Source organism: Sphaeramia orbicularis, chromosome 12 (assembly GCF_902148855.1).
Source record: "Sphaeramia orbicularis chromosome 12, fSphaOr1.1, whole genome shotgun sequence".
Lineage (NCBI taxonomy): Eukaryota > Metazoa > Chordata > Actinopteri > Kurtiformes > Apogonidae > Sphaeramia > Sphaeramia orbicularis.
The window spans coordinates 16940173-16963800 of record NC_043968.1 but is presented as its reverse complement, the minus strand read 5'-3'; the positions used below and the strand labels follow the sequence as shown (position 1 = coordinate 16963800).

General features: G+C 39.4%; 1 protein-coding gene across 2 annotated transcripts in view; it reads left to right on the top strand.

Annotated features, from left to right (window-relative positions):
• Positions 1-23628, top strand: part of pde8b (phosphodiesterase 8B) — a 40199-nt gene that overhangs the window by 12078 nt on the left and 4493 nt on the right. For both annotated transcript variants that reach the window (XM_030150049.1, XM_030150050.1), the window contains exons 3-21: positions 4575-4765; positions 6524-6583; positions 6713-6770; positions 7073-7161; positions 7290-7368; positions 7455-7595; positions 7676-7764; positions 7855-7909; positions 11894-11945; positions 12165-12242; positions 13127-13203; positions 15101-15265; positions 16350-16395; positions 17500-17629; positions 18974-19172; positions 19284-19501; positions 20143-20281; positions 20861-21028; positions 21266-21395. In XM_030150049.1, coding sequence (XP_030005909.1) covers positions 4575-4765; positions 6524-6583; positions 6713-6770; positions 7073-7161; positions 7290-7368; positions 7455-7595; positions 7676-7764; positions 7855-7909; positions 11894-11945; positions 12165-12242; positions 13127-13203; positions 15101-15265; positions 16350-16395; positions 17500-17629; positions 18974-19172; positions 19284-19501; positions 20143-20281; positions 20861-21028; positions 21266-21395 — 2164 coding nt within the window. The remainder of the gene's footprint in view (positions 1-4574; positions 4766-6523; positions 6584-6712; positions 6771-7072; positions 7162-7289; positions 7369-7454; positions 7596-7675; positions 7765-7854; positions 7910-11893; positions 11946-12164; positions 12243-13126; positions 13204-15100; positions 15266-16349; positions 16396-17499; positions 17630-18973; positions 19173-19283; positions 19502-20142; positions 20282-20860; positions 21029-21265; positions 21396-23628) is intronic.

Genomic DNA, 23628 nt, shown 5'->3' with positions numbered 1-23628 from the left:
CAGGCAGGTGGAGGGACTGCAGCTTTATTAAAAAGCCTTTTAAAACCTCGCCTCATGCTCCATAAAGCCCATAAACTGCTCTCCTAAGGCAGCACAGTAAAGTCGTACCTCTAGTTTTTCTTCTGGATCCGTGACCTAACTCGCCCCTCTTTTGCTTCTCTCCTTCCCCAGAAATGGAGAGATGAAAAGGGAGAGATAAAAATGCACCGTAGGAGAGGGTTATATATTGTGGCTTTTCCTTGACGTTTACTGTTGCCTCACTGCTCTGGAGAGTTTCAACTTCTCCAGATCGCTCCTCCTTCATCTTATCTCATGACTTATGTGTTTCTCTGGTTACACGGAGAGGTTAAGGTAAAGCAACAGACACTCACTGGATGTCATTATATTGTGCAGACTGGTATCTGGAATTTGTACTTCTTGTGAAAAAATAGAGAAAGAATGAAGGAGAAGCAGGAAAATAAGAGAAAAAGAAACCTACCACAGCTTTACATCATCCAAAATTTTATATACACCAACAATCAATCAGAAAGCACTGCTTAATACAAAACAGAGGACTATATGAGTATTAATGTTTTAGTCTTTGTAAAATGTTGAAAAAGAAACATTACTGACCTCAGAAGCAGTAATTTTAACCCTTTATAGGGCACACATAGAAATATTCTGAAATTCAACATTTCAACGTTAGTGTGTTACTGGAGGACATGACAAGACCTTATTACTTTTGAGGAAGTTTACAAAATTTTTATGACGTAAAAAATCAGGGTCAATGAAGTTACCATATTTGGTTCCTTATCCATAAGTGGCAAAGAAAACAATCCAAGAAGTAAAGATATAAAAGAAAAACACATGTCAGGTGAAAGGAACATGTATTTTAGAACATCACTTTTAGAACATTACAACAGCATAAGTGCTGATACAGACACCTGTCGACCTATAAACAACTGTTATAAGGTTATAAATTGAATTGAATTGAAATGAATATACTTTATTGATCCCCCAAGGGGGAAATTCAAGTGTACAGCAGTGCAAGACAGTATGCGTCAATACAATAGAGAAATGAAGAGATCAAAATATAAACAATATAAACAAGTTGTTAAAGTGGCTAAAGTGACAAGAACTGGCAATAATAATAATAATACTAATAATGATAAATTGACAAAAAATCACTAATATTCACTATTTACAGCTTCAAAATGTCTATGAAGTCTCTCTGAAGTATTGTATAGTGTTATGAAAACCAACATGCTTGACCTCACTGAGGCACGGGATTGGCCCCATATTTAATGTTTGTGGAAATGACCAAAAATAGTCACTTGCCCGATGAAGGGTTAAAGAAAATCTTATTGCAGTGTCATACAACAATAAACAAAGTTGAATCCTGGAAAAAGCCAGCAGAAGAAGTAAATGCTCTTCTTGGGCCTTCGTCACCTTTGCGTCCTCACTTTGATTGGCTCAGACTCTGGTTTGCTCCCACACAGATAAAGTGCTCGACACTTGTTAGCCCGATGACACCTCTCTGTCTCCTATGGTCAGATGGCATCTAGCCTGGGTGTGTAAACATGGCGGATTAACCTCTGATCCCTGAAAATGTGAGTCAGCTCACAGCAACAGTCAACTCTAAGTGTGTGTGCCAAAGGAACATCAACTATACAGTGTTTTCATACACACTTTGAAGCCAGTGAGTGAATGTACGGCTAATTGTGTTAACATGTGAAATATGTGTTTAATTTCAGGGAGCTGTAAATTTGTAATCGCGCTAACAGAAGAAACATTAACAGTGAGTTATACTGCAGACGGTTCGCGCTTCAGACAGATATAATAGTGATATGATGCAGTGCAGCCATGTGTTCAAGTGTGTTTGACTGTGTGTGTACATCAGATGGAGTATTGAGACAAACGGTGCCCCCCCACCATGTTTGGTGACATATTTGGGTGGCAGGTCAAAGATCTGTGCGGTCGGCATGTCCCAGGGTCGACGGGGTACTCTGCGTGTGGAATTTCACATGCTAGCACCATGGTTACACAAGCTAGAACGGGATCAAAGACTGTGGACCTTTCACAGGCACTCACCAATACTACCTCATTTTCTCCCTCTGTCCTCTTCTTTTTCGTCTTTTTTTCTGCCTCTTTTCTTTCTCTGCTGCCCTTTTCCATGCTTTATCACCTGTCTCTCCAGGTGTGAATGACTGTGCAGATACACATCACACTATAACTCTCTTCCTCGACCTAATTTTCAGACTATACTCGCTCTTTCTCCTGCCTCTCTGCTGCACCTCCTTGCTCGCCCTCTGTCACTTTATCCTTTGTTGTCCTTAGAGGGAGTCAGGAGGTGATGCTGCTGTGAGGCAGAGCTGAGTGCTGTTGGTTCTGGCTCAAGCCCAGCTGCCTGTGTGTGGGTGTGCGTACATGATAGCATGTGTGTCTTTATATGTCTCTGACCGACTTGTGGTGTATTTCCTCACCACTGTACCAAAGGTGGCTGGTGTGTTTGCGGTCAAAACACAGTGTGAGATCAAAAACATGTGTCCGAGCTCTGCGGGCTTCGCGTCTGCTGGTGTGAAATGCACATTTTATTTGTGATTATGTGCTGCACAGTTTCTAGTGAGGAAATATAATCGTGGTAATGAAGAAATTGCCATTACGTTTACATGCATTGCCAATTAGACGGGTTGTGTTACATTTTCGATACCACTGCTCAAGGTCATGGAAGTGGCGTCTCGCAGCATGCATTTAGCAAAAGGCAACAAAGTACAGTACAGTTCATCTACCAGCATATCACAGTGAGAACATATAAACATTCAGACAAAAGTACTCAGCAATTGTGCCTTTAAGATGCACTACCATCATTTTTGCTGTGAAAGTTTCTTTCTTTAAAGGGGTCATATTGTGCTAAACCTACTTTTATTAGTCTTTGGTTCATTTATTTGTGTATTTGGACCCTAATAGTTCAAAAGTTTGAATTTGAACCCTCCAGGTGCTGCAAAGCTATCTTTATATTAATTTTGGCAAAAATTGAGTGGATTTCTACAACCCGTTTTAATTCCTGCTTAATTTGTCACATCTATAACTAATTTCGTCATGACATTTGCACATATAAGGTCAAGACTTCTAACGAACATTTCTCCGACTACGACATAATTGTTTATCAGCAGCAGCATTTGTAGTCCATGCTGAAAATATGTCCAAACTTCAAGCTGATTACCTAAAATGTTCAGTTGTTGGTTGAATGGGACAGAGCAGCACAGCCAACAACCTGGAGGGGGCGGGGCCAGTAGTGGCTCATTTGCATTTAAAGGGCCAGCACTTAAAGCGACCTTTCTGGTGTCATTATTTAGAAATAAGGTTGAAGATGGACCTGTGGAGTTGCATTAATGAAGAATTCAGACCCAAGCAGAGTATTTACAGTTTATGTAGACCACAGGGATATGTTTTAAAATGCATAATTCCATAAAAAAAGCAAAATATCACTCCTTTAAATTTTGCATTGAAGTTATTGTAAAATCGGATGCCGGGAGTTTCACTTTAACTGAAAATGTGTATTGGTGTAATCTGTTATTGGTGGGCTTGATTACTAAAATCAGTCAATCCCTAATAACACCACGATATGATGATTTTTAATGTGGAATTGTTCACGTTGTCAGCTTTTAGGCTCTGCAGCTCTTTTATAGCTTTATGGTTTTAGCATCTGATGGTTAACTGTTATTGTTTTGTAGAATTGTTCTGTATGGCCCATCTCTCCCCGCTCTCTCATCAGCTCCTGTAGAACAAAGCACCAAACCTAGTAGCCAGTGAAGCCAGTCTAATGTGCAGCAGCTAAAAAGCCAGATATTTCCCACTGGAATTGGTGGAGATGAACATCAGAGTGAAAACCAGAGTGAATGTTTAAAAGTTCCACATGAACGCTATTGTCGTTCATTTTCTGTATATAAACTTACATAGGCGGTTAACTGTTAGTCACAGGCTATTAAGGGTAAAAGGTTATGTGATTTTTTAAATTGTCTGTCATATATTTGGTGCCAAAGCAACGATGGAAATTCATGCACCTATTTCCATAAACTATGCAGCATTTATAAGGACTTTTCCTCCGCTTCTTCCTCTTTTTCTTGCAGTATTCCATCTACATCAGTATAAGTAATCCAGCTATTTCTATGCCTTTTAGTTTTGTAAATTAATATGCGTATGTTTATGTTTATGCATTTGGCAGACGCTTTTTTCCAAAGCGACTTACAGAGGAAAACCAATCAAATCACACAATCAAATTTTATTTATATAGCGCCAGATCACAACAAAAAGTTATCTCATGACACTTTATATATAGAGTTGGTCAAAACCAGACTCTAAGCCAATTTACAGAAACCCAACAGAATCAGTATAATAACCTATAATAACCTAATATTTTTAGGTGTATTGCGCTACATATTATTGAGACCTATAAGTGATACATCTTTGTTTGAGTACTGTATGTTCCTTAAAGTAGAAGTCATTCTTTTTGGTCTGAATACTATGTACTGTGCATTACTACAGTAATAGTGACACTATCACCTCCATGCACTCACACCTCTCTGTCCTCTCAGGTCCTACTGGTGTTTGCTAAGGAGGACAGCCAAAGTGATGCTTTCTGGTGGGCCTGTGACCGTGCTGGGTTCCGTTGTAACATCGCAAGGACTCCTGAGTCTGCCGTTGAGTGTTTCCTGGACAAACATCATGAGATTATAGTCATTGATGGACGCCACTCTCGCTACTTTGAGCCTGAAGCTGTTTGTCGGTGGGTGTTATCTGCTTTGTTTCTTATTTTCCCCCACAGTGATTTATTTTGTCTCTTGCAAGTAGACTGTTATAGTACGTCTGGTTGTCTTGTGTTCATATCAGGTACATATAATAGATCCGGTGAAAATTAAGATGTAAGAGGATTAACCTAATTTCAGTTGAAGTCTGTGTTGTAAGCTTTAGCCACTAGAAGAGGGCTGTAGTGCTTGTACTTGTGGGTGCCATCTGGTGTTCAGCGGATGCATTACAGGCATCTGCAACCTGAGGCTGCACTCGGATCACTCTGTGCTGTTAGCTGCAGTTCAAAAGGCTGTTTAATTCAGTGTTTCAGCACTAAAGGGAAGATGTGGATACTGGAGTTCAGAATTGATAAGAGGCTTTTAAAACAAAGTGCCACTTGAGCCTGAGCCACAGAGTTTGAGTCTGTTTGTTGACATGAAAGCTGGATAATGGCCCAGGGCAGCCAGCAGGAGTTTTTAAGGCGAAGCTTGAAACATTTTTTTTAATCCATTTCTTTTTCCATAGCAAATGTTGCTGGCCACTTTTTAGAAACCTCTCTGATTGTAGAATGAACCCATTCACTACATGATGTTACTGTTTGTTAGTTATATTCATCATGTGCCAATAATCTGCGCTAGGTTTGTCCATAAACCATTCCAGTTTTAAAGAAGGAATCCCATATGTGAGGCTATAAATATAACTGGCACAAATACATTTATCTTCAAACTGTTCCTCCTAGTTTTTCATGTCTGAAACACAGCAGCACAAAGAGCCATATAGTTGTTAATTTTGACAATATGTTGGAATTACATTTAAATAATAACCTCCAATCTCTGGCTTTTGCAAATTCTCTATATTCGTTTGTTTTTGCCATATGTTAGGACTTTTCTTAGGACCTTTTATGGCATTTGAACAGAGATTCCAGTGGATCAGAGTCTTTAGTATGTCGACTATGCTTGTCTTAATGCTCCTGTGAATAATGTCCAGATATCACAACAAGGATGTCTGAACTGACATGTTATTTATGGTTAAACTTTCTTGTTTTTCACAGTCACGTTATCTAAGCTGGTCAAATAGTGCCTATTCTCTCTTATTTGTAGCCAACATTAGTGAATGCTAGCTCTGCGTTTAATTCAAGTGTGATTTCTGCAGACTCTGGGTCTGTAGTTATTGTTAGATACTGTACTAACCCTTCCAGAGCATGTGGACGCGCTAAAAGCCACCACCATATATTTTGTCGAGTGATTTATTATAAGTGTTTTATTATTTCCCCAGTAAAGTGAGGGAACAGATCCATTTGTCTCTCCTGTCTTGTGATTACCACAATTTGGCAGCTGCTTCTCATCTGTCCTTTTTGCCCCTTTACTCCTATTCCTTTGTCACTATTTTCTTTCACCCCTCTCCCTCCCTTCCCCCCTGAGGATCCCTGCCATCATCTGTTCACACTGTTCCAACTTTCTCCCTCCATCGCTGTCTTGTTCCTCCCCCCGCTGCACCTCTAGGACACTTTCCCGTATATCCTGCCAGCAGTGTGGCTTTGTGGCTGAACCTCTGAAGCAGATGCTGTGCATGGTGTTTTTGTGTAAAGCCTAGAAAAGTTCTGCTCTCTTTTGTGGCAATGACATCACCTCCAGTGTCCCCACATGTTTATCCTATACCTGAGTCCAAGCCACATCTCATGAGCTCAAAGTGTGCATGAAATGAACTTCTGTTGACACTCCTGTTGATTTTAATCCACACTTGTCTTATTTTCCAGGTTACTCCGTGCCACAAAACCCTCTGAAAACACAGTTATTCTTGCTGTTGTGCCACAAAAGTAAGTTTTGTAAATTTTTTATATCCTCTGAATTTTAAGTCTGCACTTTGCAATATGTAGGCACCAAAAAAAGTTTGTGAAAAATGACTGCGGTTGCACATGGTAATGATTTTTTCTGTCATTGTATAGACCGCCAGACCAGGACGAGCCATCTGTTCTTCCTCTTCTCTGTGCCGGGTTTAGCAGAGTACGTCCAACAACTTGCCCTAACGTGTGACTGTGTGTTTATATGAGCAAATGTGTTTTGTGTTATCTTACTTCCCTGATAGATGCCTTTTATTGGACTTTTAAGAGACTTCAAACATTAAAATAACGGCTAGTAGCTGGTTTTGAAAGAGGCACTTATTGTCAACGGTGTTTGATGGTGTGAAAATGATGTAGGAGGTTGCAAAAAAACAAGTTGCCACTGAGTAAATCCTGACTCATTCAGTTTTCCACTGCTCTCTCTCCCTCTCCTTCATACACCACTTAACCTTGTTTGGGCTCCAGAGGTTTGTGGAGAACAGCAGTGTGTCCGCGTGCTATAATGAGCTCATACAGATAGAACATGGAGAGGTTCGATGCCAGTTCAAACTCAGGTACATCAAGAACAAGACCTTTAACGCATGCATGCAGAAACCTTATATATGCACACAATGGATGAACAGGGGAGTTATAGATGCTGAAATGACTAATTATGAATCACTGTGACTTCATTTATTCCTAGGGCTTGTAATTCAGTCTTCACTGCTTTGGATCATTGTCAAGAAGCTGTGGAGATCACTAGTGAGGACCATATAATACAGGTGTGGATAACAGACACTCACCAAAACTAGTATATAAAGGTTTTCAAAAGTGAGGATTTCTTTATTACTTGTGTTGTTTCTCACAGTATGTGAACCCAGCATTTGAGCGAATGATGGGCTACCACAAGGGAGAGTTGATCGGGAAGGAACTGACTGAACTGCCCAAGAGTGACAAGAACAGAGCAGACCTGTTGGACACCATCAACACCTGTATCAAAAAAGGAAAGGTCAGTATCACACATCCAGTTTAGCACTGAAAGGACTACGAAGTGCATTCCTTTGCCTCAACATGTTGTTTTCGGCACAGGAATGGCAGGGTATTTACTATGCCAGGAAGAAGTCAGGTGACAGTATCCAGCAGCAGGTGAAGATAACGCCCGTCATTGGTCAAGGAGGGTAAGCCAACGTGGACTGGCCAAAGCACTCACATTCATGTAAAAGTCTCCAAGAAATCCCTGACAGGACCTTTTCTCTCGATCCTAACAGGAAAATTCGACACTTCGTATCCATTAAGAGACCTCACATTGACAACAACAACCAGGTGAGTCTAGTGGTATGCATCAGGTACTGTGGTTGGGCCCAAACCCTGATCTGGACTACACTTTCCCTTCACTGATCCAGCCCAAGATAAACATTCTCTGAACATTAGCATTTCTTTGAGCTCTTAAATCCCACTTATGCTCAAATCTTCTCTAAAAGCTGATTTAAAGGCTCAAATAATTCCCCAGCTTACTGGATTCAAGTGAAATAAACTTACAAGGGTATTGTAAATGTAAATTATCTCAACAAATGAACTGGACTTATATAAGCCCAGTTTTGATTTTCCTGTTGAATAAATGTCAGCCCATCAGACAGCCTATTGCTGCGGTACAGCTTGGCTCAATCAAACCTAGGAGAGACATGAATGATTATATAGTAGAGATTGAAAACTGCTGGAGTTTATTCTACATAAATATTTCAAATGAACTCTGGGCTAAAGTGTCAGACTTAAATACGATAACAGAGCATGTAGCCTCAGTGGCTTCCAGCTCTGCTCAGCAGTGTGCTCACTTACTCTAAAGCAGGTGTGTCGCTGCTCTCAGCTGGGTTCCAGGCCAATAACGTCATACTACGCTAAGCTACGGCTAAGAAGCAGGATCCCCTGCTAAGGCCTGTGAGGGCTAGCAGCCAGGCGCCAGGGCTATTTATACCTCAGGCAAAGCTGCATAGGGCCTAGCTTTAGCTCGCTGCTCTTTCATCGTGTGTACATAAGGTGAGTCAGCTGTTGGCATCTGCCTTCCAAAGCCAAATGGCATTCATTCCTGCTTGTTGGGATTGGGAATCCTTAGACATGGCAGCAACTGATCCCTTTCCCGAAACCGTGGAAGACATCCCCCACAGCCCGATTTGTGCAGTGTCAAACTGAATGGTGTTATTGCAGTGTCCCTTTTAATTCATTTTCATCGCACACAGCTAAAACTGATGCACAGTCGGAACAAAATTGTGTGAGGACATTCAAAAGTAAATCATACAGTAGATCACACACAGCATCTTCACTGAGATGCCATTGTCCATTTGACAACTCCGGGCCACAAAGACCCTTTTAGGCCAGCTCTTATCTGATCTCCTTATTTAGGACATTTTCCTCTGAGCACTTAAAACCACACATTACTCCTCATCTTCTCCCACCCAGATGTTTGGCTATAGACCATGGTTTCCATTTCATTGTGTTGTTTAGTTAACTGTATTTGTCAAAGCTCTTCAGAATTACAGCAGGTTTAGGGTCACTTTTGTTTGTCTTTTCCTTTCAACTAAGGCCCATCATAATCACAACTATTTCCCAGCTTTAGTCTATTTAATTCAAAATATGTTTTTATAGATGTCTGTTTGTGCTTTGCAGTGCGAGATGTCCATTAAGAAGTAGCCAGCTAAATCTGGCATCCTAGTATGTCATTAGAAGTGTTTACACTGTCTTAATCCTATTTACTGAGTGTGGGACACACAGGAGACCTTAGAGACTGACTGAGAAATGTAAAAAATGAGTAATTGTGTGAGAACATGGTAGTGATTTAAATCTAATTTTCATTGACAAACATTGTATACATTGTCCTTCACCTAAAGTTACATTTTTAAATATTTTTTTTATGAATATGTTTAAACTCAGTGCCTTCCATGTTCACTTTTATTATGTTATCACTGCATAAAAGAACGTGATGTACTGTCTGCAAGATATGAAAGTACACTGAGTCACGAGGGAAAATCTTCTGTAACTGGATTAGAGGTGTTACTTATCTGACTGTGTGTTATGCACAATCTCTAGGTGTATGAGGCTGCACTGTACCTGCCATAAATGATTAAACATGTGCTATGTGGTTACATCATCATTAATTATGATGGGCTTAAATTTTTAATATGGATTTAATATTAAACCTTGTAGTATAAAGCTCTACTAGCTGTTGTTTTCATTTTGACCATGGGTTAAAATCTCTATTTGTAAATGTAATTTGTGTAAAATACAGAAAAATTTGGTTATACAACATTACAGTTCCCTTCAGTTCAGTCAAGGGTTTTAATGTTTCATCTTTTTAGGCTTCAGGCTTGTTGTTTTAGTTCTCTATCAGACAGACAAATCGACTCAGTGTGGCAGACTATTTAGCTGCTTAAAAGCAAGAAAGAAAAGAATGCTAATGTAGCACTGGATCTGCTCACTGTGTAAATTGATTTTTTGTCAGCTTTATAAATTTGTTTATGACTTGTTTAGCTGCCCCAAGTGCTTGTAAAAACCAGCTGATGTTTGATGGAGTTAAATGGAGAGACCTAGACAATATTATTTAATGTAATTTTTATTCAGGAAGAAAAGATGCATTAATTAAAAAAATCAAAAAGCAAAAGAGTTTATTAAAATTTGTATATTTCATCCCTATTTTTTTAGGGCTTGATATGGTAGAATGAAAAACTTGAAGCATTAAAATGTCATATTTTTAATATAACAAGTTTCTGCAAAAAATTTACTATAACAAACATTCTGTACCCTTTGTGATTTTGAAGCTCAGAGTCTGCACCAAGAAAGTCAAGGCAAGTTTATTTATGTATTGCATTTCATACAAAGAGGCAAAAAAGATCAGAGTATTAAAAATATAATTGAAATAGAGCACAAGATACATGAAATCATAATAGAAAAGGAAAAAATTGTTCTATAAAATCTATATTTAAATGTTCAAGCTTACATAACGTGACTTACATAACAATAAGAGTAAATTAAGACCTGCAGTGCAATAAGAATAGAGTGTAAGTTATAGAGCTCATTCATAAGTACAAGAAAAGGGGAATGTTTTCAATCTGGATGTAAAAATACCTACATTTGGGGCAAATCTAAGCTCTACTGGCTAATGATTACAGTAAATACAGCTCCTCTGTGCTTAGTCTGGATTCTGGGCTCAACTAGACCTGAGTCCATAGATCTAAGAATCCTGCTTGGTTTATGTTCCTTAAACATATCAGATTCAGAAAACTTTATTTATCCTATACGGGCAATTCATTTGCAGCTCACACACAGACATCAGTCAACATTCAACATTCACATGAATCAGTATACAAATACAAGATAGGTCATTGGAAGACAACGACAAATAGATGCATCAAATAATCAAAAATAAATAAGCAATAAATACCAATGCAGGCTAAAAGACCCTGTTAGTTCTGCTAACATTAAAAAATCTCATAGAAAAATACTTCTGTCAGAGTTTAAAAGTGTGACAGCTGAAGGAATAAAAGATTTTTAATATCTGTTGAGTTTGCTCTGAGGTGCATGGTAGGCATCAAAATAAACTCCTTGGACAACACATGATGAGGATCCCTGATGATAGTCTCTGCTTTCCTCACTACCTGAAGGTCCCAGAGGGAAGACAAGAGTTCTTTGTCTGACTCTGATCACTCATGTGTTCTCTGCCAAAAGCTTTCAGTTGAAAAATGGTGGATTTGTCGACTAGTAGTAGCACTTTACAATCTATCCTGTAACTAAGTGGAGCCCAGTGCAAAGATTTTAGACCTGGTGTAACGTGTTCTGTTCTCTTAGTCCTGGTTAGAACTCTGGCCATTGTTTTAATGCTATTTATAGGGAGTCCAGTCAAAAGACCAGTACAGTAATGGACTCTTGTGGAGATGAAGGTGTGGATAAACTTCTCCTGGTGTTTTTGGGACACATAACTTGTTACTCTGTTTATATTTTAACACTGGTTTTGGTGACAGCTTTGATATGGCTGGTGAAGATCAGATCAGGGTCTGTTAAAAAACGAAGGTCCTTGGCATCAGCGTATATAGTTAAAGTGAGACAAATAGACATCTCCAAAGTAAAAAAAAAAAACAAAACATCCAGTTACTGGCTCACATTGAGTCTATAATCAATGGAAGTAATCCTACAAGTGTGTTGCTTTCAGTGAAGAGGAAATTACACTGATTTTATTCCCCACAGTAGAGACTCTGAGGCAGCGGTGATGTTTGGCCGTAGTCCAGACCTCAGCTTTAACTCCTGTTCTCTGTCCGTCAGGTTCACAAGTTCAACAAGGAGGAGAAATACAGCGGAGAACATTCCCAGTCAGGTAATCTGAACCACCACTTTGAGTTTGCCTCATATTTTGCGAAATGGTTACGAAATTTCCAGACCATTATGGAATATCATGAATGAGACGCTTGTGATGTGTCATAAGACATCTCTGGCATTAAATGGATTATTCTGACTTGTGCATATCAACTTTAATATAAGTCTGGCCATGCATTATGCAGGTTTAATGTCCTCTATCCCCTCTGCTGCCGTACAGAGTGCCATTCTTTACGTCACCGCGACAGGAGGAAAGATTCAATTGATGCCAGGTCACTCAGCTCCCGCAGCAGTGACGGTAAGACCATTCAGACTGCATTATCTACTGTGTTACATCAGCTGCTGTTCAACTCAATAGCAACACGAGCTAGAAATGATACAAACAGAGGATGAGAGGAGTGAAATAACTGCTCACTGGGAATAAAGTAAGATGACAAATGCAGAAACAAACTGATGATTGGAGGTCACAAATTAGCGAACAAGTCAGACTGTGTTGTGTAGATACTTGAGCGAAACAGATCCTAAAGGGACATGTTGTGGGCTGATTGTGTTGTGTTACTACTCCCCACACTCTCTCAAATTCAGCTTCAACAATTTTCAGATATCTGAACCCAAGCCTACTTATGATCAGTCTTCCTCTACTTGTCTGTCATGACCCTTAAATTAACCTGAGCACATACTTCATGACCTCCTGTTACACATTTTTAATGCCTGTATCCGGAGAGTATTGATAAAATAAAGGTGTTATTTTGTTTTGTTTCCGGAACTTTCCTTCTTCTAAATAGGGTAGGCAAGAATAAGCTGTTGCTTCAGCCTACGCCCTCCACCACCCCCATATCATATCATGTATATTTGCAATCACTATGTACACATGTAAATATCTTTGAATTTTACACTTAAATTTTTATACTTTAAGAACGTGTATTTCTACCTGCCTTTCTTTTGCACTGGTGTGTTGCATATTGCTGCTGTATACAATCAGTAAAGTCTTATCTTATATTATCTTATCTTTCGAACATGTTTAATATAGAAATCCAAATTGTATGTATATATTATGTTCTGTTAAATGGACAAATAAATTACTAACTAACTAAATAACGGTGTATATACAGTGGCATTTCTGGACTGACAGTCAATGATTAATTCTATTGTTCTCATAATGCATATTTTACTATATTACAGCTCCCAGTTTACAGAACAGAAGATATTCCTCTGTCGCCAGGATTCACTCCATGACAATTGAGGCTCCCATCACCAAGGTACACTCTATTTAGGGTACACATTTGTTCCTTCTACAGTAACAGCACCTGTTGGCTCAATACCACACTGTTAATAAGATATTATATATCATATAAGATACAAGATATGAGATGTACGATATAAGATAGGTATAAGATCTGTAATCTAGACATTTGGAAAATATTTTTAAAGAAGTGCTAAAAAAAACACCAAATGGCCAGTTATTTTCCATTAAAGCTGTTTATTCATCTGTTTTGTTTGACTTTGCTAGTAATGGAAGCTTTATGTGTTACAACTCTAAATAGGTAGATGGGTTCTTATTTGAGCCTTTATAAAAATTGATACTTTTTTAGATTAGATATACTCAATGGATCAAATAAAAGGGAAATAAACTGTGGTGCAAGAGCCAATAGAATATAGTACATATTTTACATGGGCAAATAATTTAACAGTTTATGAAAATGAAATAGAGTAAATGAAATTGATGTGATATGTGTAATCTTAATCATTACACTGAATAGGGGCCTGATAAAGATACATATCACTAGGATTTCTAAGGAAATGACAAAGTTAACATTATCTAGAAGAACCTACAGAGAGAGAGAGAGAGAGAGAGAGACTTTATTCATCCCATAGGGAAATTTACAAGTCTAAGTAATTCAAAAATATATATAATCTAGTTAGAATATTGTGAAAAGGGTGTAAGAGTGTATGTTAAGTCTAAGTTAACCAATAAAATGTTGTAAATATTGTTTAAAATACTGAGTGTTTCTGACCACAGTGGAAGAGGATCCCATTATTTAGATACTGAGACAAATATGAATCACACATACAGAACAAATGACTGTCCGTTATGTGTGAACTGTTTGGCTCTCAAAGACGTAGCTGGGGACAGTTCAACCACTCATCAGTCAAACAGGCATCAGTCCTAAAGGTCACTGACATATTGATGCTTTGTATGTGCAGTATTTCTGACATTAAAATAAAGGTATGCTGTACACCCACCTTTAACTTTACTTATACTCACTTTATTGAGTCGTGTGTTCATACTTTACTTTGTTGAATATCACACAAGTTCTTCAAGAGAAAACTCTAAATTACCGAATGTCAATATATGTGACATGCTGCCGGCATTTTATTCATGCTGGTGTCATTTCTGTGTCACCTTGAGCCCGCATCTCATCCATTCTCTCCTCACAAGACTTTCCTGTGAAGCTCCTGTTTCATATGAGGTGGTGAGGGAGTTGTGTCTGCTGAAACACTAGATGGCTTTTACGTCACAGGAAGTGTAATTTATATTAACAGCATAATGAACATCTAACTCTGGACTCATCAGGAGGCAGGATATGAATACAAAGGCCAATAAAACAGTACATTTGTCAGCTAGATACAGGAAAATCTACAGTCAAGTTTCATGAAGGTTGATGCATGTGTCGGTGAGCTGTACCCTGTTCTGGGTGAAGTCAACAACAGTTCCTTTGCATTCCACGAAATTTCAGTTCTTGGGATTGTTTACAGTGTGACTTATTGTGTTGAAGGAGTATTGTGTATATTTGCACTGTACCAGAACAGTGTTTTCTAAACCCACTGTCATCTTTCAGAGTCTTCCATTCACAGGTCAAGCTGTCAACTGGATCACAGTGTGACCATATCAAGTACACACTATGTCACATTGTCTCATTCTCGCTCCAACTGCCGGTCCTGTGATGCTCTTGTGTGTTTAAGAAGTAGCTTTATTTAGCTGTTTTGCCCCAGACGAGTCTCTCAGGCATCACATGCACATCTCCATGACACATGCTTAAAGAAAGGAGCACTCTGTTGTTGCATATTCAGCAGAGGGCTCTTTGTCAGTGCGCTTGTGTGCCGTGTCTGTTTTACTGCAGATTAGGGACTTTTCTCTTTTCTCTTTATCCACAGGTGATAAATATCATCAATGCAGCCCAGGAGAGCAGTCCGGTTACGGTGGCAGAGGCTCTGGACCGTGTGCTGGAGATCCTCAGGACCACTGAGCTCTACTCCCCTCAACTCGCCTCGAAAGAAGATGACCCCCATACCAATGATCTGGTCGGGGGGCTCATGAGTGTAAGAGGCAGACCCGACGCCCATTCATAAGTTAACATACTGTACAAGAAACCCTTTATAAGGAGTTTTAAGAAAGAGTCTTTTTTCATATTGTAACAATGTTCTGACGTCATGTAGGAACAAACATTCCTGTTGAACCAAGAATGCTTTGGCCCCTCATATCGAATGAAAAGTGTATTTTTGGACTGCAGACAGGGCCTTTGTTTATTCTTTTTCTAATTTGTTGAATAAGCCTCAGTATGAGGTGAGTCAAAGTAAGCAGATGTTTATGTCGATTCTGAAGGCACAGTTGAAAATCACTGCTTTTGTAGGAATTTACAGGCTATGCTATTTTGATTAAAAACCAACAATGGGTTAGATCCAACTAATACATGTTTATTTAATGTATCCAGAGTGTGTTGCATCTCATTCCTCTGAACAACAGAGCTCAGACATATGAATCAGACAGCACATTTCACCAAATGACAAAGCTCATTAATCCACTGTCCTACTGCTGGAAAGACTTACAATATGAACACACCACGTGTTAAACCTGCAGCTGTTAATTAATGTAACTTTTTTATTATACACTGTTGCCCATAAAGACACATTCCTCTTTTTATTCCTATTTCTGCACATCAGTAATCACCTTGGATCTGGTGCTTCAGTTACATACTTAGTCCCAGTTACACTTTAGCAAGAATAAATCCCTTTTTCACAATCATTTCATGAGAAGAGTAAAAATATTTTGTTCCAACGTCATGGACAACAGTATATTTTGGGCATATGCTTCATATGATGCTTTAGTGATATTTATGGAGGTTTTTGGCTAGAATTTTTTTGAGAGATTTATGTCAAAAAGCATCAAACAGAGTGGAAATCGAAGTATTCTAAAAGGCAAACTTATTCTTTTATGTGTTCAGTCTTTATTTATTGATATTAACCACCTTCATCATTTCTATTCCCACAAAAGAAGTGTGTTTTGAAGATATGTGTGCTAAATCATGAATTTTGGAGTCTTTTGCTTTAAGAACTGGTACTAAATGTGCTGTTTTTTTAACATTTGCTGAATAAATAAATCATAAATATTTTTTTTTCCCTCCAGGATGGGCTGCGGAGACTCTCTGGGAATGAATATGTCTTCTCAAAAAGTAAGTTTTAAAGAGCCGTGGAATCATGACATCTATCATTTCTCAAAGTAATGTAACATGATACACAATGGAATGATAATAAAATGTAATTACATGTTGAAGGCCTTGCACGCTCCCTTAGTTTTTGTCCCTTTGGATGATTAGACCTCAGCTTGAAAACTGGAAGAGCTATTTCTGGGAAAGAAGTGACGTCGACTCTGTGATTATTTATCCTGTTTTAACATTAACAGGAGAGTGAAGGGGCTGTCAGTCAGGCTCACACAGCTCTGAGAAGAGGACTAATCAGAAGCTGTGTGTGGGTTAACTTTGCAGGGGATTCAAAACAATCAACCTCCTTTGGCTCACTGTACAACTGTCTCAGTGATAAATTAAATTAAACTGAGAAATAAATAGATGTGGTTGATGCAGTTACAGTTAATGCCAAAAGGAAAAAGGACTCACTGATCAAGTTCTATCAAGAAAATTACCTCTCTGCACAGCTTCACATTTAAGACAAATAGCAATTTGTGCAATATAAATGTTAAAGTGTGTTTGATTTGAGAACATACACAGACATTTTACCTCATGGCCTTCTTTATAGACCTTAAAGTGTTTGTCTGCAGTGGCTCTTGTGAATAAATAAAAAACAGAAAGTAGTTATTGTCCTGATGAAAGCCTCACAATAGGCTTTGAGCTTTCTACAGTGTGAAGTCCTGCATCTGAGCCTATTATGTAACTCCATTATAATGATTAAAGTCACTCAAACACTTCACTGAGAGACAATCAGAGTCAGGATCCTATCTACTGAGAATCCGTCTTCTTTGTCATCAAGTTGAACACAGTACCCTCTCCTCTGAGCTGCAGCCCCATCTGCTCTCTTCGTTCTTTAAACAGTCTTATCTTACACCATCTTTCTACAACAGTCTCAAGGGACCAGATTTACAAAGTAAGACACTTATCTAGCATGTTTGCACGTGTATATAAAAAATTGAGAGCCGAGGTCGGTACAATCATCCATCATTTGTTTATCAAATTCAACACAGCTCTCTCTCTCTTAATTTGATCCTTTTATGGTCAGATCACCTTGATCCTCTTTGTTTAAATCCACTTCTGTCTGTTTGTTAGATATGAGCCAGAGCCAGCTGGCCATCCCTGTTACTCTGAATGATGTGCCTCCATCCATTGCTGAGATGCTGAATGATGAAGAGTGCTGGGAGTTCAATATCTTAGAGCTGGAGGCAGCTACACATAAGAGGTATGAAGATAATTACCGCCACTGATGCAATGACATTTCCATATATGTCTGATTATGTGAGAGTAGTGTCATTTAACGCTTCATTGGTAATATTTGAATAATCTTTCAGCATATTGTAATTCAAGTGGGTAGGGAAGAGACTTTTGCTTCTACTCTTAACTCACTTTTTAGTCTTTGAATGGAGACTTTGGTTAAACATGGGGCTGTTTATAGAGGAAGGAGATAAAATGTGGTTTACATTTCTGGTGAAAAGTCACTCTCAGACATAGGGATGGGAATCAAGAACTGGTTCTTTTTGAGAACCGGTTCCCAGTAGCTCAGTTCCTTGGAATCGTTTGCCTGCCTGCTTAACGATTCTACTTATCGATTCCTCCTTCTTTGCAAATGCATGATGACGTCACATGTATGCTGCATTGTTTTGGTTTAGAACGTGGCCAACATGGTGTTGAGGCAGAAATGCTCTAAAACATGGCTATATTTCATACGAAAAGATGACACCAGGGCCACTTGTAACACTTGCAAAGCTTCTGTTTTTTCAAAGGGGGAAATCCCTCTAATATGCGTAAACATTTGTCACCACAGCATGAAATTCTTTTGCAGGAATGTTACGTATTTGATACGTTACTTAGTGACGCTTGTGAATCTAGCGGCAAAGCAAACACCAGGGCATCATCCGGGCCCAGTTATGGGGGTGGGGGGGTGGGGCAACAACAATCGTCCTGCCCCCTCAAATAAAAGTTTCCATAGGTAGGGAAAAGTAAAATGAGGTGTACAACAGCAGGAGACATGGAGGAATTAGTAAAGCTTCTTAAGTTTCACTTTGTACGGTCGTATGGTGTGACACCCCCCCTTTTATTTCCTCACCCAATGAGAATCAATAAGAGAATCGATAAGGAATCAGATTGATAAGCAAAATCAGTAATGGAACTCGCAGTTTATGCTCAGAAGAGGGGAGAGCTTCTTTCACAGTCAGGCATTTTATTTCCTGATTTCTTCCTCATGAAGCTTTCATTAGCACAGCAGCAGTTAGAAAACATATACATCTTCAGAGGTGGTGGATGACATGAACAGTTTTTTTTTCATTCATAGCTCATGAATTATATTTTCCACCAACATAAGTTTAAGTAACTATCGTAAAGTTCAGGAAATAAAGCAGCTCATCCTAAACGCCACAGTCGATATTAAAATAGGTAGCAAACTATATCCCAGACATCAACATTCACTCATAGAATGGAGTGGATACAAGATAAAGCACATGGGATAAAGAGCAGAATATAAACAAAACAGAGATTAACATAAAGTCCTTTTTAGTGTTTAACTAGTTCTTTTGTGTTATCCCTACAGACCACTGACTTACCTTGGCCTGAAGATCTTCACAAGCTTTGGAGTGTGTGAATTCCTCAACTGCTCTGAATCCACCCTGCGCTCTTGGCTACAGCTGATGGAGGCCAGCTACCACTCCTCCAACTCCTACCACAACTCTACACATGCTGCCGATGTGCTACACGCTACTGCCTACTTCCTTCGAAAAGAGAGAGTGAAGGTTAGAATAAGAGGCTTCTTGTTTACGATGCAAGCGTCTCATCAAACTTCAGACAAATTTGTATCATGAAAAGCCAGAGACTTCACCCTGCATGTGTGATGCTCTCTTCAGAGTAGTCTGGACCAGCTGGATGAGGTTGCAGCGCTGATAGCAGCTACGGTGCACGACGTGGATCACCCAGGCAGGACCAACTCGTTTTTGTGTAACGCTGGTAGTGAACTGGCAATTCTCTACAACGACACCGCAGTGCTGGAGAGCCACCACGCAGCGCTCGCCTTCCAGCTCACTGTCCGAGACAGCAAGAGCAACATCTTCAAGAACATCGAAAGGTAGTAACAGTTCTTATTATAACTGCATTTAAATGTACGTGCAGTGAATTTTTATCTGTAGCTATTTTAAAAGATCGCATATAATACTAGCAGTTTCGTCCGGTTACTTACATTATAGCCTGTTGCCAAGTATGTGTGAGTACTAAGTCATGTTGCCTCCTTTACGGACTGTTCTAGCACTGGCAGTGATGCATTGATTTGTCTGATTACATGGGTTGCAATGGACTGGACCCCATGCACCAGACACCAGTCTAAGATGACACATTTTTGACCAGTGCTGGGTCACGTCTTTAGGACAGGGGTGGAGTACAAAGCTTACGGCTGCACAAATAATAAGTGCGAATACATTCTTTCCACTCAGTCTTGCTCACTGACTGCTGCTTGTTTACTTGCACTCACCACGTGGAAACAGCAATGGTATGTCACTTCCGGCCGGCAATGGCTGCTCCCCATAGGTTCTGCCCCTGCCTGTAATTAACATAATAAAAAGGTTCAGTGTGGTGATTTTTTTGTACTGAATTTCTTGCTTATAAGTAATACACAAAGTACAATTAATGTCGTAAGCATGACCAGTAAAGGTACACTTTAAGTTAAATCTGTTAAAATTAGATGGAACTAAATCTTCTTGAATCGTTTTCCAGGAATCAGTTCCGGACACTTCGGCAGGCCATCATCGACATGGTTCTGGCCACAGAGATGACCAGACACTTTGAGCACGTCAGCAAGTTTGTCAACAGCATCAACAAGCCGATGGCCGCTATAGAAGAGACCAGCACAAGTGTAAGTCACTACATTAAAGGGTTAAACTTTTCCCAGAAAGGACAGAGAAGTGTCAATATTGTAGTACATGTGGTATTTTACAATGTATTGTCAGTTAGGACTTTTATATTGCATCTTACCTCAATTACAATGAGTAATTTAAGTACATTATACAGAATAGGGTGATGGGTATTGTTATTTTTCTTAAGAAGCCATTTTGTTTTAATTGCTGTTCTTTTCTATTTCATTGTGGATTTTCTTGTTCGTGTTACAGCATTTTAGCTAGCTTGATTTGATATCCACTCCTCCCAAAAAAACCCAAAAAACAAGGTAGACTTCCAACATGTCACAAAGACTACACGTCATTTATGTCAAAGTGGGCACATGCTAAAGGAAACTAAAACAAACCAGAATAGCTGGAATGAGATTGTCATGAAATATTCACGACTGTATTCAGAGCCAAACCTTGATCGCTTCATAAACTTAGAAACTAGAAGGTACAATATGTCAGTGAAAGTCCATGAAAGCTACAGTTATTTTCAGAGTTCCATAATGAACATCAGATCAGGTTTGATTTGTGAAATCTCTTCCTTCTTGCAGAGTGTGAACAGTGACTGTGAAGGTCAGGCTAACATCAGAAACTCTCCAGAGAATCGACTGTTGATCAAGAGAATGCTGATAAAGTGTGCAGATGTATCAAACCCCTGCAGGCCGCTGGAGCTCTGCATCGAGTGGGCCGGACGGATCTCTGAGGAGTACTTTGCGCAGGTTTGTAGAAGGCATTCTTATGTCAGGACTGGCTGAGCAGTCTAAGGCGCTGCGTTGAGGTCGCAGTCTCCCCTGGAGATGTGGGTCCGAATCCCATTTCTGACAAGAAACCTTTTACTACGCATGTCTATATACTGACAAATAAAGAATCTTAATTACACTGTTTGGTTTGAACAATGTGAAAGAGTGAAGCAGCTTTGTCATTAGATTTTCTCTTTTTCTGTTTTTGCTCTGCAGACGGATGAGGAGAAGAGACAGGGGCTGCCGGTGGTGATGCCAGTGTTTGACAGGAACACCTGCAGTGTCCCTAAATCTCAGATCTCCTTCATAGACTACTTCATCACCGATATGTTTGACGCCTGGGATGGTAAGAGCTCTACCTTCATCTTCTGATGTGTAATTGTTTGCAGTGTGTAATCATCCCTTCTTCACGGTGTGTTTAGTCATTTCTATTTCCAATTCAATTCCAAGAAAGCTAGTATGTTCCCTGAAAAGCCGAGAACATATTTACTGCTGCCTTAGAAAGGTCAGTGTCACAATGTGTGAGTCATGGAAGCAGCAAGCTCACAGGCAGTAATTTATATTATATAATATGTTATCTATGGCAAGCTCCAATCACACTGTCTCACATGCTTAGATCCTCACTGTGGCTTCAGAGAAATCTACCAGCATGGCAGAGCTTTCTCACCTGCGTTTAACCTTCATACGAGCATTTAAACATATTCCACTGTAATTTGCTCAGGGAGGCCACCTAAAACTCCTCGAAAGCTGTAACTCATATAAAGACCTTCAGAGAATGTGTGATTAACTCTAAATCATCCTGTTACACGTATGTACCTGTGGGCATTTCCATTTAACGGGCAGCATTAAAGTGTATTTTATCAGACATGAATACTAACAACTGCAAAGTTTAAGTCCAAAAAGCATAAAATACAGGACAAAAGAAGCATGTTAGTATAAAAGCAAACTCTTCTGTCTATTACGTATATGAAAACTAAGCAATAAAAATCTTAAACACAGTTAGTGCCTGTAGGTGACAACTTCATCGCTTGTCTATCACCACATTTAGTCAGGATGTAAGAATAAACAGAAAGATGTAGGACATGGTGCTCTCCAACTACTTTCATGTCATTCCCTCCTTTTCCTACATTTCTCTTGTAGGATAGGGAATTACAGGAAATGGAATGAGAGGAGGGGTCAAAAGAAGTGGAAAGGGGTAGTTTGGTCCTTAAATGTCCCTCCCCCATTCCCACTGAATTTCCCTTTAGTTTAGTCTCCCCAGGAGGAAACTTGTTTACTGTCAACATGGCTCTGATGTCACGGAAAGATTTCCAAATGCCAGTGGGATGGAGAGAAACTGCGAGGGCGTCAGGGGAGGGGAAGTTGGGAAAAAGTGGAGCAGGATGGGGGTTTACGATCACTCAGTTGAGGGAGGGACTATCAGCAGAGCAGAACTTCACTTGCACATAAACACAAAAACACACATGCAGCCGCTTTTAATTCAGCAGGGTCATGGTCAGGTCACAGCAGGGTCATTTTCAGTTCCAGGCCTGAGTAGAGGTGCAGCGTGGGTCTTCGACAAGCCGGAAACTGATGTGTAAACAACATGGGTTGAATGGGTCAGGCGCTAAGAACACACACACACACTGCAGACCCAAAGCTGTATGTGACCGTAAGGGAAAGAGACCTTTCAACCCCAGCTGCACTTTAATATGGGAGAAACATGACAGAGTATACATAACATCAGCAACTGCACATGAACCAACCACAGACATCTCTTCATACAGTCACAAGTTCCTCTAACAGGAAGTGACAGCAGGTGTGTATAGAAAGATTTACGTCTTTATGTTGATGCCTAGATTTTTCAATTTTGCGTGTGCACCACAATGTGCATATCCAGTTAAAAATCTTAAAAATCAAGTAAAAGTCAAGTGACTCAGACATGGAGTGGAACTCAAATAAGCATTAACACAAGTGCAGGGATGTCCTGACAGCATCATTTTTCAAATTTTCTAAATGAATATTAACTCATACATAAACTGTACTGTATTTAAAAGAGGTTGTGACCCATGTCAAGTACTAGAATACCTAACTCAGTTTCCCTTTATGTGGGATTTTTCATTAGATATAATTCTATTTTGTAAGATATTACATATTTATATCCATAAAAACAGAAACAATTTAAATGGGTCTGAATCACTACAGGAGCACACTATTCCTGCATATTAAGTGCATAGAGGTTTCAACTAATTTTATCCTGTGACCTTGACCTTTGGGTCCCAAAGTTTACAGGTGACAAGGAGGGTCACACTTGACATAACTGCAGGGTTTGATCATTTTAGCTCTATTTGTAAAGGTGTGAACAGCCCACAGCCTGACTCAGCATGGGTAGGAAACTGGCAAACAGAAGCTGTGTTTAGTAAATAAAATAAAAAAATATATATAATAATTAATGCAACTAGTCATATTTAGATTTGTACTGAAATTTGAGTCTCAGCCGCTAGTCCCAATTCAGCAGCACCAGATTAGAGTTCAGAAAGTAGAGTTGTTCAGCAGCTAAAGAGTAGTGACTACAGATGTGTAAATATGATATATTCTGA